Below are 19,360 nucleotides of genomic sequence, written 5' to 3' on the forward strand. Positions count from 1 at the left end.
GTGGAGTGCTGCAATGACACTGAAATGAAGCAGCATTGAAGAAAAATAAAGAGTTTATTTTGTAATCAGAGATTACATTCATTTCAGTTTCTGCATCAGATTCACAGGTAATTGTACATAACAATGCTGCAGGCACATATTTTGAGAGGATATATTACCTAAAACACTTTCACAGATAATCTCCCTTGAGGGGCTGTGCACTGCAACCCAAGAAAACATTGAGCTAAGGCAGTGCATAAAACATCACCTTACAACGTAGAAAAGAAATAAATACATCACAAAAAATAAAATAGTAATAGTGTAGAAACAAAATTCTTAAGACATATATTTTATAAGTACATACATTATTTCAGTGAATATATTCACGTCACTTTTCTCAGATAATCTTCCTTTCAAGTGCTGTGTACTGCAACCCAAGAAAATGTGGTTTCAAACTAAAGCACTGTAGAAAAACATGCATTCATGCCTTTTAGAATGCAGAAATGAAAAAAAAAATCACAATATTTTGAAATGCTAATAGATTTTGCCTTTTAGATGCATGTTTGGTATGTCACATAATTTCTTAAATTATTCTTTTAACAGATTAAATTCAATATTGTAGGTACAATATGCACTGAAATACAAGAACCATCCCACTATCAAGTCAGTGTATGAAATGACAAATGTGAGTCAGTTTGACCAGATTGCGTCCTTGAGTCTGTTTTCTCTCAGTCTCTTCAATCTGTTGAGACGCTGAAAGATAAAATGTAGAAACAGGTTACATGAAAGCTTCTGATGAAGTCTGAGAGTGAGTCACACTTCATGTGCAGTCAGAACTGTAACAGACATTTTAGACTTAATAGGAAAAAATACATATAAATTAGCCTAATGTACTGCTTCGTAACAAAAAGGGCAAAGGAAAAGAGGTGCCTGTTGTGAACTTTAATTTTCTTATTATCAATATTAGTACTCACTCTATGGTATGCAAGGCATATTTCTGGTTGTTTGTTAACTCCTGCAGCACTCTGACTCCTGAGTTCCCCAGATTGTTGCCCATCAGATGCAGCTCTGTCAGATGTTGGGAGTTTGACTTCAAGGCAGTGGTCAGGAACTGAATGCTCCTCGAGCTCAAGCCACAGGCCCTCAGTCTGGAGAGAAACAGAAGTTCTTGAGATGATACCCGTTCACTGTACTACTACAACATGTAAATAACTGAGGCTCAAAGAAATATTTGGAGATATCCTAACACATTATTACTAAAACTGTAGTCAATGAGGCTATTGTATAATCCAGTATTGAATAAATGTGATAGTAAGGCTAAAAACTGACATAATTTTAGTGCCTTTTAAAAACAGACTGTTCCGCAGGGCTGGCAATCAAACCTCACTGCTTCAGAAGTGACCTCTATTCATGCAGAAGTCTACAGCCTACTGTTCATCTCGTAACCCTGCAACCCTCTGCCACATACAGCTTGTCTCACATATTCTGAATAAAACCCTTCACCACAGACTCTATAACTAATGGACGTAGCTGCCGTGATGTCACTCCCTGGTTTGTTGAGTCCCGTTTCCAAGTTTGGTATTTTGACTATCGCCATGTTGATTTTTTTTCTGTAGCGCCACGTTGCAGACAGCCTGTCACTAAGACAGCCCTGCCAGTGTTGGAAATTCATTTTTTAATGCACCGGCCAAGGTGGCAGGTAGATGGGAAAATCCACTGGCCAAGCAAAATTTCTTTTAATTAAAATTTTAAATTTTTTAAAATTTTTTACTTACCAAAATAATAAATTGCCTTTTTTGTTTCACATATACATTTGTCTAAGTACATATCATTGAAATAATGTATTGTGTTGAATAACTTAAAAGACGAGATCAGAGCAAAATGATGCAAAAGATGTTGATATAGGTTATTGATAAACTCAACACCACAGCCTGTGGAGTTATGGTAATCATCAATAAAGTAACTGTTACTTTGAATAGTAGCAATGATTACGTGGTTATGAGTTATGTGGACTCCTGTTTTTTTAAATAATTTTTTGGGGATTTTGGGGGATGACATGCAGCAAAGGGTTGAGGCAGGAGTTGAACCCGCAGCTGCCACAGGGAGGACACAGCCTCTGTACATGGGGCGCCCACACTACCAAATGAGCTACTGAGCGCCCCATGAACGCATGTTTTGACTGACAAATAATATTCATTTTTATTTTCATAATACTTTAAGGAGAAATAAAAAAGCAAAGACTTACGACAGTGTCTCAAGTTTAGTTTGAGGGCTTCTGAGTCCTTCACAGAGTTTCTCCACTCCCTTATCCTGAAGGTCATTGCCAGACAGGTCCAGCTCTCTGATAATGCTCCCCTTACACGCAAATCCTGATGCAAGCTCTGCACAACAGCCGTCAGTCAGGCTGCAGTGGCTCAGGCTAAAATGGAACAAAAATCACATTATAGCACACTGATCTCTTTAACATCACAGTTGTTTGATGAAGAATATTTTAAAAATTATTCACTTGAGAGTTTTCAGATGGCTGTATGGATTAGTCAATCCGGCTGACATTTCTTTGACTCCCTTGTCTCCGAGGCTGTTCATGCTGAGGTCAAGGTCTTGCAGCTCGACTGCCTGCCAGTCTGTTTGTTGAATGTGCCCACTGTAGAGCTGGGAGATTGAACACAGCACTTTTGCCAAATAAAAGCAACCCTCACCGGTGATTCCACATCTTGACACACTGAAGGGATAATAGGAAATAGGAATAGGAAAATATATTTAATTAATGGTTTAAGGATATAAAGTTATCAGTACGTTTTTTTCGCTGAATAGTGCAGAAAAAAATCTCACATTCATTTGAATTTGGATAAGTTAGAAGTGAAAAATTAAAATTATTCAATACCAGAATTTAAGTTTAGTCAGCAAGTAATCAAAGAAGTATAAGAGCAAGGCATCCTTACTTGAGTTTCTTCAGACTACACCATGCATACATGCCTTCGCAGATGAGCGCAAAGCCTGCATCCTTCAAGTTGTTGTTGCTCACATTGAGTTCTACCAGAGTGCTGGATTCATACTTTAGAGCTTCCCCGATACCTCCACAGCTCAATGCAGTGAGGCCACAGTGACACATCCTGCCAAGAGACACAAAATGTTACTGGACTGTTGATATCTATTTATTTATGCTGACAGGCCAAGCATCTCTATGAAGTCACACTCACTCCAGCTTTGTCAGCTTCCATATGTCAAATTTTTTGAAGAGCTCCATGGCCCCTCTGTCTCTGATCATATTGATGCTCAGATCCAACACTTTCAGGTGGTCGGAGTTCTTCTGAAGAGCCGAGGCCAGGTCACAGCAGCCTCTTTGCTCAATGTTGCACTGCGATAGTCTACGGAAAAGGACAAAAATGACAGCAACCTAACAGAAAGTTTGAAGAGTTAAAAAAAAAAAACTGCCTGTAATTAACATATTTATTCTTAGTTTTATTTTTTCCCACTGATTATTTTAAGGAGACTTTGGTGTCCAATTTTGTAATTAGATATCAACTTTTTCTTTCACACATAAAAATAATTATATCTGTGTAATTTCATGTGAAATTAAACATGTAATGCAAAATAAGGAACATAGTGAACAGCTCTGTTTATTTCCAACACTTACTTGAGTGTTTCTAACTGGCAGTCGGGAGATCTTAGACCTTTTGCGAGGTGTGTGAGGCCGTCATCTCCTATTTCATTCATGCTGAGATCCAACTCCAGCAGTTTCTGGGACTGTCTCAGGGCTGTGGCGAGGTATTCACAGGCATGCGAGGTCACTCCGCAGGCTTGCAACCTGATTGTTTTCAGTCTGCAGTTTTTATTGCTCAGCCCCTCCACGAGCTTCCTGACTCCACTGTCATTGATGCTGTTGTATCCCAGGTCAAGCTCTCTCAGGTATGACTGTCTCGTGCTCAAGATTGCTGCTAAGGCTGGACAACACTTGTCTGTCAGGTTGGAGAATCGCAGCCTTAAAGGAGATGAAAATTGTTGACTTAAAAAAAAACTTAAAGAGAAAACATGCTTTATCGTTTAATGAGCAATAAACAACACAAATCACAGTATAACATAGATTTTCAGTTTGAGGGTAGTTTGAGAATTTTTAGATCCATGCGGAGTTAAAGCATAGGAATTGTATTGTACTGTATTTTATTCTTAGTCCTCGAATTTGGACTGCCAAGAAGGGCAATCAGACTGTTGACCCAATATAGGTGTAAATGCAGCTAGGTTAAAGGGTCAGTAAACCCAAAATACACAAGTATTTTGTTCGTCATTAGTATTGTTACATAGCCATACAAATTTTTTGGGGTTTTTTTCTGAGGGTTTTGAGATGACCACCAACATTGCGTGTGATTTGGGGATGGTGGACCATTAAAACAAAAATCTTTTTCAAACCAATTCTGCTGGAACAGAATACAAAACAAAACAATGTATAAATGTCCTAATATTTAAGAAATGTGTATAAACGGTAGAGGCTGTATCCAATGAGAATGAACTTACATGGCTTTCTTGGATTTCAGAATAGCTGGTAGCTGCTTGAGGAGTCTTTCATCACTTCCAGTGGATACCTGCATCTCAAAACTCTCTTCCATCCCTTCAAAAACACCAGTTCTTTGTATCAAGATTTGCCAACAGACTGGTGAGATGTAAAGGATTGGAGAGCTGCCAAACTTAAGAAAGATCTTGACCTCTTCCTGTAGAGCCTGGTTGTCGTACTCCCTCAGACAGTGAAACAGACTCACAGCGCTCTGTGACACAATGTTCTCCAGGATCTTCCTCTTGATGTACTCAATCATTGGATCCCAGGGTTCCAACATGCCGCGTTCCTTAATGAGGCCAAAGATAAAGCGAAGGAAGACATCCAATTTCCCCTCGACATTCTGCAACAACTCGTCCACCATTAACTGACAAAACACAGACTGGTCCGCGGCGCTATCCATCTTGTCCATTTCAGCTGAAGCAGCAAAGAACTCCAGAATGCTCAGGTGAGCAAATCGAAACACTGTGGTGTTATGCAGCCCCTTCTCTTCTCTCAACACAAGCGGACACTCTTTGGAGAAAGCTGACGCTTCCTCAACACTTATGTCACTGCCTCGAAGATGATGCTCATACAGCACATTACCCTCTTCTTCCATCTGAAGCAGTGCCAGATTTTTCAGCTTGGCAAAAGTGTCTGAGTTTGAGGATTTGACCAGTTTTGTGTAAATCTGGGTTAAACTCAGAGGACTCATTCTAAACCCATCTTGTGATTTTAGATGATTATTCAACACATATGCCATGATGGTGCAGATTGGAGGTATCTGACATAGGCCTTCCAGATTCCTTGATGCATTCACGTGGTCGATGGCTTTGTTGGCGAGATCGTCATTACCGATAACTGCCCGGAAGTGCTGCTCCTTCTGTTCATCACTGAACCCTTGAACCTCGGTCTCTTTAAGCAAAAAGCAATCAGGGATTTGCGTTGCTGCTGCATATCGGGTCGTTAGCCATATATGAGCGCTGGGAAGTAAATTCCCCCTGATCAGATTTGTCACCAGAGTATCCACTGTGGATACCTCAGAAACGTCACTCACAGTTGGACAGTGGAAGTTTAGCTGGCAATGATACTCATCCAGTCCATCAAGGACAAACCACACATTGTTTTTGTTTAGGCTGGAAACGTCTAGCTCCTTCAAATCAGGGTAAAACGTCAGCAGAAGTTCAATGAGGCTCAGTTTGCACTTAAGCAAACTTAACTCCCAGAATGTGAGAGGAAACATGAGCTGGATGTCATGGTACCCTTTACCCTCTGCCCACTCCAGAGCACAGCTCTGCACTGTTGTGGTTTTTCCAACTCCACACACTCCTAAAGTGATGACTGTTCTTTTGCTGCTGTTGTGTTTGCAGTCGCATGATAAAATATCTGCGAGAGGGACGGTTTCAAAAAATGTCCAAGAATTAAGGTCAGATTTGTCAATGTGTCTAAACTCATGCTGGTGCAATTCAGCAGATTTGTAGTCACGCTTGAGTTCCCGATAGCAAAGTCTTGAAGGAAGTAATGACTTTTCAGAGTACCCTTCATTCAGTGTCTGATATTTGTTCTTCAGTGTGGCTTTGAGAGAATTTTGGAGATCCATCACATAGGCAGTGGTTCCTGAAAAGATATAAAGGTGATGAGTGGAAAAAACAAAAGCTATTACTTGACTACACAGTACAGCAACATTTGCAAAAATCTTATTTTGTTATCAGATAAGGAAGTTTAAGTGTGTCTGCAGTAAAGAGACAGCTTAGAGCATACCAAAGAAACAACTGTTAAACTCCTCCTGATTGCAATCCAAACTCAGCTTCCAGGATATCGAAATACACTTTCACTAACTGAGTGTTATGGTGACTTTTCCATCCCCTGAATAAACAACAAGATTAACCTGAATTGTAACATTATCAACATAAAAAAAAATAGCAGGGGATAAATTTAACTGTTAGGGCCCACAAAATGTGCTTTTCAAGATCAAGCTTTAAAAAATATTACACATTAATATTATTTTCTACATTCATTGAGCTCATTTTTAACAAACATCAGACCACAATGCCACTATTTTAGATGGAAAAAACTCCAACAAAAAATGAACAATTTTCAATATATTACATACAAAGTAGATTTTTTTTTTAATAGCCTAGAATATGTCAGTGGTTTGCAGCAAAATTGTTTGTTACAGTGCACCTCTGGAAATAGCATGTATTTTCACAATATGTCAAATATGGAAAAAAAGGTGGAATGAGGTGGAAAATAGCTAAAATTAATCAAATTAAAATCAAATTATCAGTCAGTGAACACCATATCTTAAAAAACACAAAAGTTCAACGAAATATACTTTGCAGGATATAATTCCAAAAAAAAGGTATCTCAATCCTGATTAATAAAAACACATCAATAATCCACAAACATACTGTACCAGAGCCCAGAAGGACATTTTATCACTATCAATGGGACAATCAATATCATCAATATAACAATCACAAGTATCTATGGCCCAAACAAGGAAGATCCAACATTTTTTCATAACTTCTTTACATCATTACACAACTTTTCAACATCAAGCATAATCATAGGTGACAACTCCAACAGGTATCAACCCAACAGAAGACAGTTCAACAACCTCTCATCACACCAAAAACTGGCATTCAACACAGATAATCAAACAATACATGACAGACCTACCTTGGTCTTGGCGATAGTTGGAGGCTACAAAACCCATCAGCTAAGGAATACATCTACATCTCCCTCATCCATCAATCACTTCACGAATAGATTATTTCCTAACAAGTAACTCCTTAATAGCGGATCTCTCTGACCCCAACCAACTCATTCAATAATCATATCCCATCACGCCCCAATTAGCTTCATAATGCACAAGAAACAGAAACCGAAACCAACCCAGAATTCGACTCACACCTCAAGAAAGAATCAACATTATTTATGGAAACAAATGACTCAGCAAATGCATCACCAACACTCATTTGGGAAACAGCTGAAGCAGTACTAAGAGGAGAAATCATCTCAAACTCAACATATAAAAAAAAGAAAGAAGAAGAAGCAGAAAGGAAATTGGAAGACAAAATCAAACAATTACATCTCTACAATCAAACCAACCTGAACAATTCGAAAAAATATATTCAACAATTCTCAGCTCCATCACATTGCCGGTGAGCTGATGCCACAATACAATACACTGTGTGGCTGTGGAAGTGAGTGCAATACAAGGAGGGAAAAGGAGGAAAGCTGGAAAGGAAAAGACAAAGAGGGCTGAAAAAAAAGAGGGTTTAAATTTATTTATTTAAAAGAAAAAGTGTGCGTAGATAGACACAAGTAGAAAGAATTAGTAACACTGTAACAAACTCATACTGCAAACTCTTTTATGAAATATAACTAAACCCAAGCGATCTACACAGTTGTTTATTTGTTTACATTGTTTTTCGTGTAACTGTTTGTCTTTTTTCTTTTTTTATTATTTTATTTTATAACTTTTTTCTTTAAACATATTTACATTCATAATTGTTATTTCTTTCTTACTTCTACCCAATATTGAACCCCATATTATTGCTTTGTTGACATTGTATTTGTTTGTATGTATGCACTAAATTGTTAAAAAAAATCACAATTACTAAATAACAAATTCAGATTACAAAAACTGCATGTATATATACATTTCACTGCTTATAACTGAATCTAAGTGAATAAATGAGACATATATGCAAGCATTTACCCTGACGAAAATATCAGTAAAGTCAGAATAGCAGCATACCTGATACGTAAACCCTGTGATTCATTTCAGTTGTTGGAAAATTAAAATCAGTTTGGTGGCTGGAGAAACATACTTTGTATTTGAGACTGAACAGAAACATTAAACTGGTGCAGTGAAATACAATCAGAAGGCAATCAACTGTGAAGACAACTTCCTGACTCTCTCTCTGCAGTGTGTCATTTTCTGATGTCTGCATACGTTACACATTGTTCACTGCTATATGTATAATCTTGAGGAAATGGCCACCGCAGACTTTGTTCAATCAAGGATACTGTTGGCAACATTATCTGAAATGGGCCATTTTATTTTAAATCGAAAAAGGATATATGGTAATAGACGGAGATACACTGTAACTACAATGATGTGACATGCTTCCTGCGTCATTACGTGACGTAAATTTGAAGAAAACGAAAGTTAAGATACAGTACGGCTTTTCCTGAGAACTGCTGTTGTCTAAAAAAAAAAACAGACTCAACTCACATAGTTAGTTAAAACTGTTACGCTAATATTTATGTGTTTATATTGTAGCTGCGCACGGCGTTACTTCGTGTAACACACTTACCAAAAATGTGGGTGAGTAACCCCTCTGTGCAGAAACGACGACCAGGCAGTGGTGGTAACGTTACCGTCGGTGACACGTCGAAGAAAACAAAAATCACACCAGAATCCGTGTAACACTTTTTAGATCAGTAAAGTGGGGCCAAAAGTTTATCTTTAAGTCGAGCATCCGAGCAGCTGGCTGGGCACGGATGTGACAACGACTACTCAGGAAGATGGGGTGGGTGCGCTTATACGCTGAAGCTCGCTTCCGAAGCAGCAGTTGAGGGGAGACGCTGCAAAACGACCGATCATTGGCTTTTGCGCCTCATACTCCTCAACGCCGCCTGAAACGCACTTTCAAATTTATGAAACCTTCATTTTTCTCTGTGAAAATGCATAAAAGGTGAGATTTTCACAAATAGACCACACTGGAACAGATCCAGATCAAAAACCACCATATTAAAATGGGTCTTATCCAGACTAGATTATCCCAGAGAGGCTAGAGATGAGTTAAAACACAGTTTTTAGATTTGTGAAGCCTATATTCTATTTGTGAAAATGCAAAAAGGGAGATTTTACAACGGGGTTTTTTTTTTCGCAACATCTTGACTACATTGAACCAGGTCTCTGAAAAACCCCTATACTTACAGGGGTCAAAACTAAACTAGATTGTTCCAGAGAGGCTAAGAATTATTTAAAACATAGTTTCAGATTTGTGAAATCTAGATTCATTTACCGTATGTTTCACGCCTACACCATACTGAACCAAGTCCCTCTCAAAAAACATTTTACTCAGACGTGTAAAACCTGAACTAGATTGTCCCAGGAGGTGGCTAAATATTATTTAAGGCACAGTTTCAGATTTGTGAAAACTATATTCTATTTATGAAAATGGAACAAAAGGACAAAAAACAGGGCCTCTTTGGACTGCCCCCTTCTGGTCAATATGTATTATGTGGCAATATTAAAATAACATAATATTTAATGTCATACATGAAACAAGTGATGTGCAGAAAGCTAAATACTGTTGACAAGTAAGTCTCATCCAAGTTATTTGATTTAACAGGAAGTTCATAAAAGTCTTCATATCATAAGAAGAGTATAACATCATTGTGAGTTTTAACCCCTTGAAACCTGAACAAAGTGTCTCGATGACTTTCCAAAACATATGGAGGGCAATGAGCAACGAAAGAATAAATGATCCAAAAAAATTGCAAAACAATCATAAAGCGCAAAAGAACATCCCCTGAAAATTAGTAAACAAACCCCCAAACAAACAAAAAAAAAAGCAAAGTCAAAACAGAAACTTTACAAAACAATAAAATGGAGAAGACCTGAAAAACAGTGCTAAAAAAACATTAATTCTGGAACGTATTCGGAAATATTTAATTATGAAAACCATTGAAATAGTTTTCCCTAGCTTTTTAACATAAAAAAACACCATTTTCACAATAAATAATTTTCTAAATATACCAGTGTCTTGCAATTTTTGGAACAGTAGCTCATTGCCTTTTCCCCCATGGTTTTGAAATAAATTGCACCAATTTTCTCAAGGTTCAAAGGTTTAAATACTTGTGAAAAGAGTCTGAGAGCAACACAAGAGAGGTGATGTGGCTCCAGGTTTGAGAGGTTTAACATTGGATGTGTCACTCCGCTTTATTTACTTCCACCGTTCATTGACATTTAAGGCCCACTCCACTCCAGCCAGTGTTAACGTACATGTAGCTTTTCGGTAAACGATTTTTCCTGAAAGAGCGATTATACCCGCGAGACCAGCATAACTATCACACATTGTGATGTGGATGATTTTTCGCCACCAATTTCACTTGAAATAAATATTAAACATGACTCTAACATTAGCTTGAATTCAGTTACTTCTAAAAGACGACAGTTAGCTTAACGAGCAGTTGATATGAGCTCATGCTACTTGTTTGCTAGTTTCCGTAACGCTAAGACGTTTATGAGAAACTCTAACTTCACATCACTGGTGTTTATCTTTTATAAGAAATAGGGCTGTAACTTTGGGATCTCGATCAACCAGCGGGATTTACTTTGCTAGTTTCCAGCTAACGTTAGTGGATGCTTTCCGTTAGCGTATACCGTGTTGTAGTGTTTAGCTAGCTGTTAACTTACCGATATTAGGAGAAGCTCGGTGAAATGGAAAAGGTTTCTCGGCGCTGTGCTGGGCCCACATGCTGGAGAAACAAGATACATGATAAATAAATACAAGATAGGCTGATAGGCTGATCGTAATCTGTTTGCTGACTAGACACTCACTAGCACTACACCTGTGTAAAGTTGGCGGATAACGCATGCGCATTATTACTACGTCATACGTCATCTTCACGGTTCAACATCCACCTTCCGTTCCTATTTATTTATCTATTTGTTTATTTATACTTGGTGAACAGTGTGCAATAAGCAACTTGGTAAGATATATGTTCCACATGTTGCAAAATTAGATTTAGAAACACATTTTAAAATGGGGGGGGGGGGGGGGGTCGAGAAAAGAGACTTATATAAATTGGGGGGGGGGGGGTCGAGAAAAAAAACTTAGTGAAAAACAAAATTCGTAATTATAATTACATATTTTAAATGTAGAACCATTATAATATTTCCAAGCCTTTTTGCTCAGGTTTCATACATATTTCCAGAGATAACACTTGAGTTAAATCCTGAAAGATCACCAGGAAAGACTTCAGCGCAAACCTCCATGAATTGCAATGTACTGTCCTATCAGTTTGCAATCTGCATGAGTTGTAATGGCAATGCCGTATTTTTAAATTTTTCACTTTTTTTTAACTCTTAGTATTGATTTCCTTGTCCAACATCACACTCTTGGAGCTGACCTTAAAAATGACCAAATGTGTGAATTTAAGATGCTTCACCCGGTTTCACATTGGTAGACTTACACTGATTTCTGTAGTCAGTGAGGAAGCCATATATGCACGGGTGGATTACTGAACAGGCCTACTGAGTACAGACCCAGCCGCCCAGAGTTTCAGGACAGAAAGACGAAAAACCATAGCAACAAATACTTTATTTGACTTTATACATCAAACCACAAAAATGCTTCATAAATATTCCCCTATCTGACCACCTTCTGTTTAGACCAGGTTTGCAAATCATTTTTCAGTTTAATTTGTGTTTGTGGATTGAAATATGTGTGATTAATTTTGCCATTTTTAGGTTGTTGAATGTAATTTTTATCTCAGAGATCAAGTAAAATCCTGTTTTGTCAGGGTATCATTGTGCTGCAAAGAAATGCAACAGTATGCCTAAGAATTGACACTTACTCTCAAAAATACCGTAGCAAAAATTCAGTCAGCAAGTAGCCTTGTTTTAAGATAATTTTATATATTTTGACAGTCAGCTTTGAGCTTTCTGTGAGAAATAGTAGAAACAGTGTTGTTTTAAATTGACTTTTGAGAAATAACTGGCATACATCCAAGTCCACTATCGAGTCCAGTACAGATATTATTCAATCAGAATACAAATCTTTAGTGATAAAAATTAAACAATTGATATAAAAATATTTCTACATAGGCATACAATCTACAATTGACCAGCAATTGCAGAAAATAAAAATAAGAGCAATTTAAAAAAACAATCATAACTTTTACAAGAGTTCATTTTACTTATTAAGCCACCATTTTAGCATAAAGTTTGTTTATTTTCTGGGTCACTAGTGAAAGCTGACTCATCACTGGATGACAGCTGAAAGCTTTCAGTAGCATACAGGATGTTTAATTCCTTTTGAAGGCACCTGGGATAACAGCAGTTAAGGCAAATGTTAGTTACATAAAATGCAATATTAAACTGTATGACCCCTGCTATAAGTGAACAGTGTGTAAGATTACGGGGGATTTAGAGGCACCTAGTGGTGAGGATTGCACAATGCAACCAGCTAAAACTTTTCCCGGCTGGAGTCTCTTCAGTGTTCATTGTTGAAGGTTTTTATCAGAAGTCATAAACATCTGGTCTCTTCCTTCCCAAAACAAACGGACCCAGTTATTAAGATCAATAAAAAATTCTGAATAAAGCAGTTTCACATTACAAATCAGTGTTTCTCTGACGCTATTTGGCTTGTCGCAGAAGGGCCGCTAACCCAGGACCTGCTATGGTGTGCTCATCATTTTTCCAAACATTCAGGAGGTTTATACCTGAAGCCAAAATATACGCAGAGGTGTCTATCTGTCAAAAACAAACATACGTGGTGATTTAAACCAATAAAAACACTGAATAAAGCAGTTCACTTTTAAACAAACTGTGTTTTTCCAACATTGCTTGTTGGAAAGGAAATGCTTACCCTAGTGGCCCAAACAAAAATGTGAACGGTCCTATCCAAAGCCAGTGTTTGTTTGTCCTTTCTGGGCTACTGTAAACATGGTAATCTCTGTAGACAAGGATCTGCTCCATCTGTAGATATAAACTGCTCATTCAAAGGAAACAAAAAACATAATTCTTACTCTCAGGTGCTTATACACTAAAACAAAAACATACTCAATATATTATCTTCCATTTCTTTCAATATATCCCCCTAAATCCTACACACTGGACCTTTAAGGATGGTACATGTCCAACAATCTTAAGAACTTTTCACCTCCTTCTAATACTTAACATACAATTCCTGCAAACCAGCCTCTATCTACAATCTGATGATTTCTACTCGGCATGACAAACCAAACCAGATAGTTGGTCCCTAAATGTTTTAATTGTAGAGAGCTTAAACTAAACTTACAGCTTACCATTGTTATTCTTTTCAACCCAAATATGAGTCACGGTCTTGAGGTGTTTGAGTGAAACACCAGCACTTTCTAGAGTCCATCCTACATCTTGGTTACTCTTCTTGAAAATTAATCACTGTATCATTTGGATAGCATAATTTTTGAGCAAAGAATTTTTATATCAATATCAAAATGCCAATGTACAGCCTGTTTTTCCATTCAGATGTCCTCATGTCTATCTACAAAACAAACATCTGCAAGCACTACCAGTACTAAGCATTTAGGATCAAGTGCAAAAAGCTGTTATTTTCTCCTGCTCTATTCAACTTGAAGGCAGTTCCCATTGTGCATGATGGCAGGGATACATAGGTTCAGGTTAGGCACCCTTCGGTAGACAAAGTGGAAGATCTGTGCACGGGGCCGGCTATGGAGCTCAGCTTTGATTCGTTGAGGGTGTGTGTCCGGGGCGAGCTGCTGGCTGGTGTCTTCAGTGACCAAAAACAGTGCGTAGGTGTCAGGGTCCAGGATCTTGAACTTGTAAGCACAGAGCGAGCAGACCTCCTCTGTGGTCGTGTAAGGGTGGACAATCAGGGTTTTGGCCGTGCAGCCTGTGTCCAAATCCTGCAGGGCGACACGGAGATAGTTCTGCAGAGAGACATAAAAAATCCTGCGTTAATATTTGGCAGTACAGACACAAAACAATGAAAGAGGTATTACTTTTGAATCAAGCATGCAAGTAGAAAAATCATGCAGTTATTGGTATATACAGAAACCACATGCAGTTGTTAAATGTTCCACTAGAGGGTGCCTTCTGCAAAGAACTGATCTCCAGATCCACATGCTTTGATGTTAGTAGAAACTGTAGATATGTTCCTTTTCACCAACAAGGACCAGAACACAGCACCTTTCATGCACCTTTCCAATGCTAAAGGTGAATTTGGGATTTTTTTTTTTTTTTGGAATTGGTACAACTTAGACTCACTGCCTGGATGTTCAAGGTGGGTTCAGGTCAGGCGTGATACCTGAAAGTCGTCCACAGTCGGCGCTGAACGCTGAGCAGTGCGCCGTCTGTGCCACTGGTGTAGGGTGTTCCTGGCCTCAGAGCTCAGCACCCGGGCTGCCTGCTCTTCCTGGAAGTTCTTGATGAGGGCCAAGGCTCCGTACGCGCTGGTCAGGTAGTAGCCCCCTGCATGGGTAAAAAGGAAAAAGAGATGCTTGAGGATTTGTAAAGAAAAAGAAACAGAACAGAGCCCGTTATCTAGAAATGAAACAAGCTGACATTAATGAGTCATGTAAAAAAACAAAAACAAGGAAGGGACACTTCCTCCTTTGTAATAAAAATTTATCAGAACAAGAATAGGCATTTTTAAAAGTGAAGCTTTACGATAAACATCTTCTACATCTGAGCAATTCAACAATGATCTTACTCTGTGTGCCAGACAGGTTGACGCTGATAGGAAAATATTTAACTTTGGGAGGGTTCCGCCTCCTTTTTCCTCTGAACCTGCTCCAGCCCATTCAAATCAAACACCGAATGGAATTTCCTACCAATGTCAAAAGGACTTTCCTTCCTATGTCTACATTTCACAAGCTTTCTAACAGAACCTTCCTGGTGAACTTAACTCAGCACAGCAAGTGTAATTGCTTCATCTCCCGCAAAAATACTCTGCCAGTAAAAAAAACAAAACAAAAAACAAAAAACTTGATAATGGAAATTTAAAGAGGATCTATTTTACACTCATTTTTATGTTAATATTTGTATCCACGGTTTTGAAAAGAGCCGATTTACAAACTTTAATAGCCAAAAACACTTTATTTTCCTCATACTATCTGTGCTAGAACATCTGTACTCACCCTCTGTCTTAAACACTCCATTTTAGTGCCTGTCTCTTTAAAAAAGCCCAGTCTCATATAAAAGCCCAGTCTGACCTGATTTGTCAACATTTCCACTCTTCAGGATCTCGGTGCTGCAACCAGGGAATGACTGTAATTGTGCATTTTTTTTACTGTAAACAATAAAAACTTCTAAACACAACTGGACATGTTCCAGTAGGAATATGCTCCAAAATCTGAACAAAATTAACAGCACCAGCAACCAAGATTACGTTTCCATGTTTAGCATATAGCTACATGTACATTAGCTGCCTGCTGCTGGGGGAATAACTGAGGCAGAATGTAATGGCACTTACTACTGTGAAAAATCTCAAATAAAAGCCTCTAAATATAACCACATATGCACCAGGAACCTGATCTGAAATCGGGATGTAAGATATCAGTACTCCATTCATGTGTGGCTCTCCGGTACTTCATCACCACTGTATCCAAGTATATATGAACCGTATTCGAGACCACCTTTTCAAGTGGACCAGGGCACCGTACAGTACACAGCGTTCAGTTAAAGGAACTCGAATTTTGTGTCAAATATACTCAGATCTGATGTGAAAGCCATATACTGTGACAGGGGATGGTGTGACCTGCCCTAGATCTCTATTGATACGAACCATTTTCAAACATTCAGCTGAAGGTGTGCCACACTGTTAAGTGCTTCCTCCCAGACAGACCTTCAGTTGAGTTATACAACAGGCTGCCCGCTAACCTCACAACACACTGTCACCTGACTAACCCCAAGAGGGACATATCCAACACTATATAACCAGAAGGGGAGGAGAACATTTGGTATTTATGGATTGTTTTTGCCCTCCAGTTTCACTTAAGCTGCACAGGTAAGAGGAGTGTTTCTAGGTTTTCCCTTTGCACTCTTTGCTTATTAGGGTTGGGCCTCACTGAAAGTTTTAAAAGAAATAATTCAAAGAAATAAAAGGAGATATACCGCCACATGGTTGTATGCCCCAAATCACCAGTCAAGTTGCACTTACAGTTTACATTTATATCTGTGAAAACATGGATGCTTCACGCACAAGAGATATACTTAGTCAGCACAGTTTCAAGGTGGACACCTAAGGTTCTTGAGTTATGGCCAAGCACATGTTGTTTGAGGTCACATGACCTTGACCTTTGACCTTCAACCACTAGATTGTAATCAGTTCATTCTTAAGTCCAAGTTGACATTAGCACCAAACTAGAGGAAACTTCCTCAAGGCAATCTTCAGATATTAAATTCAAGAAAATGAGACTGATGCAAGGTCACAGTGACCTTGACCTTTTACCACCAAATTCAATTAGCTCATTGTTGAGTCCAAGTGACTGTTTGTGAAAAATTTGAATAAATTCCCTCTAGGTGTTCTTGAGGTGTTGCGTTTACAAGAATGAGACTGATGAGGTCATAGTGAACTTGGCCTTTGACCTATGACCAGCAAAATCTAATCAGCACAATGTTGAACGCAAGTGAAGGTTTGTGTAAAATTTGAAGATATTCCTTCAAGGCACCTTTGAGATATCGCCTTCACAAGAACGTGCCGGACAAACAGATGTACGGACAGACAACCTGAAAATATAATGCCTCTGGCCTCAGCTATTGCCGGTGCTGAGACATAATAAAACCAACAAGGTCATCGAAGACTGATGACAAGCAAACCAACAGGACCTACCCTCTCCTTGGAGCAGAGAGGGGTCCAGCAGCTCCATCATGTACTGGATCTCTGTATCCAGCTGAGGCATGTCACACTGAGCCACCACATAAGTCAGCATGGGCAGGAAGTCATCTGCACCGTACATCCTCCCTGGTAGGAAGCAGAAAGCAGTGAGACAGGTAGGTGTGATTGCCACGCAGGACACACGAAGGTCAATAATCTGAAAATAGGACTGAATAGGACTGTTTCATAAAACGTATTATAATCCCAAAAAGGAGACTAGACTGTGGAAAACAATTCAAATCAAACCAGAGCTCCTTTACTTTTAATATTAGTTTCAGACTTAGGTAGAAAAAATAGTTCCATCTAACTCTTCTGCCTACCTGAGTTATCCTGCATGATGGTGTAGATGAGTTTACACACACGCAGCAGCAGTGACACCTTTTTCTCAGGGGAGTACATCTTGCTCATGTTGAGGAACTTGTGGCGGATCTTCTCAATAGCCATGGGGTCAGGGGGCACAGCTCCGTCCACCCCTAACTCCTGGGGCCTCTTGGCCTTAGCCAGGGCCAGGTTCTCCTTCAGTTGCTGCAAAGCTCCGCTGCTCACCTGCAGACATCAGAAAGATTGGTATGGTTAATTTACCCAGTCGAGCATTAAAAGATGATTAATAGTGCGTCTTTGTCTTAAATGTTTCTAATTTCTTTGTAAGAGGTCTGTTCATCCTTAAAAATTAGGATTGCGAGACAGTATGAGTCAATTTTCTTCCACAGTGCACAATGCCACATATATTTTCAATTACAGGTCCTTATCTAGCCAAAAATGTATCCTTTTCTTATAAAATTGTGAAATAGGGTAGTAGAGACCCGAATTAAAACCATCAACATCCAACCAGTAACCTTGCATGATACAATGACTCCACTTATCTCTTACCTGGAAGTCGTGCAAAACTGTCTCAATCACACTCCTCAGAGGTTTCAGGACACACTTGTGCATGGCCTTCTCCAACACCTGGTCTATAGGTGACAGTAGCACATACAAACATAAAAACACAGAGACAAAGGCAACTAAATGAGAAACAGACATATTTGATTAGCAATACATCAATAAAGCAATAAAGCAAACAAATGAGTCAAGTTTTACAACTGAAAGGACGTCATTGCCTTTTGAGTGAGGCCATTCATCTCAGGAAATGGACACTGTTCTTTATGCTGCTTGAAATGTAGTAATCAAACAACCACAATTGCTGATAGTGATGTATCTGACGTGACCCAGATAGAATTCTTGTTAATGGATTTAAGTTTTATTCATGTAATGTTTAGCTAATGTTAACTTGCTAACTTACCATTAGCATTAGATGAGTCAACTACACATGCACTGTACAGCTACTGCAGCTAAAGTAATGAAGTGAATTTGAACTGTTTAACTGTAGCCAAAACAAGTCACACTAAAGCACAACATAAATTGCTTAGCTTCTGTGTTGGTACTCCTGTTTGCCTCTATAAACTGGGGGCATGCTGACCACCATCTACTGTAGGTAATACACTGACTATGGATAAGTATCTAATACAACCCCAAAAATCAGAACAATTCATTCAGTGCTTTCCAAATTCCCTACACTGTTAATGTCTCTGTCTGTCAGCCTCAGGCCCATTTGTTCTTGCTGAGGAGGTAGAAAAATCAACATTAAAATATTCAACGAGGCCAAGCCATTATTTATCAAATCCTACTCAAGCAGGAGTAAACCAACCCCCCATTCCTGCATGAGATTAACAGTATTAGTCACAGATAGTTTCTGGCATGCGTAAACCCAGCATCTGTTTCTTGAATGGTGTACATACAGTACAGTATTTCATTAAAAAGAAGCAAATCAGATCTAAATCCTTTCTAATACCTGCCATTCAACAGCTTTACGTAACAAAACTAATAATTAACTAACCTCAAAGTCTGACATTCAACAAGGTTTTACTAGATTACATATTTGCTATTTAGCTAAAGAGCCACCTAGATATCTTTGCTCTTAAAAGAGTTAAAGACTGGCATATTTCTTTCTCAGGTTAAGTCTGACCTTGACAAATCCAAGTTGGAACCAGATTCATAAGTACACCATTAATTCAGCTAACATGCAATAAAAAAGTTGCACTTGGACCTTGACAATAGCTTCATTTGTACCTCGAACCTACGTCTATAGGCTTCAAATAATTCTCTGCCTCCCTCAACTATGTACAGCATGCTGCATGCACAATCGTGCCTTTTTGTTCACTGGCAGCACTGACGCAGCTTTCCATGC

General features: G+C 38.7%; 2 protein-coding genes across 5 annotated transcripts in view; both read right to left on the bottom strand.

Moving 5' to 3' along the window:
• Positions 1-35: 35 nt before the first annotated feature.
• On the bottom strand, positions 36-11,107 carry LOC121941551 (NACHT, LRR and PYD domains-containing protein 12-like). Of its 3 annotated transcripts, XM_042484372.1 has the most exons (10): positions 11,091-11,107; positions 10,947-11,008; positions 4,492-6,124; positions 3,617-3,961; positions 3,180-3,347; positions 2,922-3,092; positions 2,486-2,701; positions 2,225-2,398; positions 954-1,127; positions 36-732 (listed from the first exon to the last, which is right to left on the bottom strand). In XM_042484372.1, exons 2-10 carry the CDS (start codon positions 11,005-11,007, stop codon positions 717-719), a joined length of 2,958 nt encoding a protein of 985 aa, XP_042340306.1. In that variant the 5' UTR covers position 11,008; positions 11,091-11,107; the 3' UTR covers positions 36-716. The 3 variants fall into 3 exon arrangements, with proteins under 3 accessions (XP_042340306.1, XP_042340305.1, XP_042340307.1); XM_042484371.1 differs by having other exon boundaries at positions 10,947-11,100; XM_042484373.1 differs by lacking the exons at positions 10,947-11,008; positions 11,091-11,107 and adding an exon at positions 8,836-9,092.
• Positions 11,108-11,833: 726 nt separating this feature from the next.
• LOC121941831 (ras and Rab interactor 2-like) overlaps positions 11,834-19,360 on the bottom strand; it is a 41,598-nt gene continuing 34,071 nt past the window's right edge. The window contains exons 9-13 of one of the 2 annotated variants that reach the window (XM_042484722.1): positions 18,004-18,086; positions 17,454-17,679; positions 17,089-17,220; positions 14,563-14,726; positions 11,834-14,185 (exon numbers count right to left, since the gene is read on the bottom strand). In XM_042484722.1, the coding sequence (XP_042340656.1) occupies positions 13,859-14,185; positions 14,563-14,726; positions 17,089-17,220; positions 17,454-17,679; positions 18,004-18,086 (932 nt within the window). In that variant the 3' untranslated portion in view covers positions 11,834-13,858. Of the gene's footprint in view, positions 14,186-14,522; positions 14,727-17,088; positions 17,221-17,453; positions 17,680-18,003; positions 18,087-19,360 lie in introns of both variants that reach the window. The other variant, XM_042484723.1, reaches the window with a different exon arrangement.

The sequence above is a fragment of the Plectropomus leopardus genome, chromosome 4, assembly GCF_008729295.1.
Source record: "Plectropomus leopardus isolate mb chromosome 4, YSFRI_Pleo_2.0, whole genome shotgun sequence".
Taxonomy (NCBI): Eukaryota; Metazoa; Chordata; class Actinopteri; order Perciformes; family Serranidae; genus Plectropomus; species Plectropomus leopardus.

Bases quoted from the DNA above. Each gene is read 5' to 3' on its own strand.
- LOC121941551 (XM_042484372.1), bottom strand. From the start codon at position 11,007: ATGTGGGCCCAGCACAGCGCCGAGAAACCTTTTCCATTTCACCGAGCT. The intron at 3,348-3,616 runs GTAAGTGTTGGA...CCTTTTCCGTAG, and splicing joins TGCCAGTTAGAAACACTCAA to ACTATCGCAGTGCAACATTG. The intron at 2,399-2,485 runs GTGAATAATTTT...GTTCCATTTTAG, and splicing joins AGCCATCTGAAAACTCTCAA to CCTGAGCCACTGCAGCCTGA.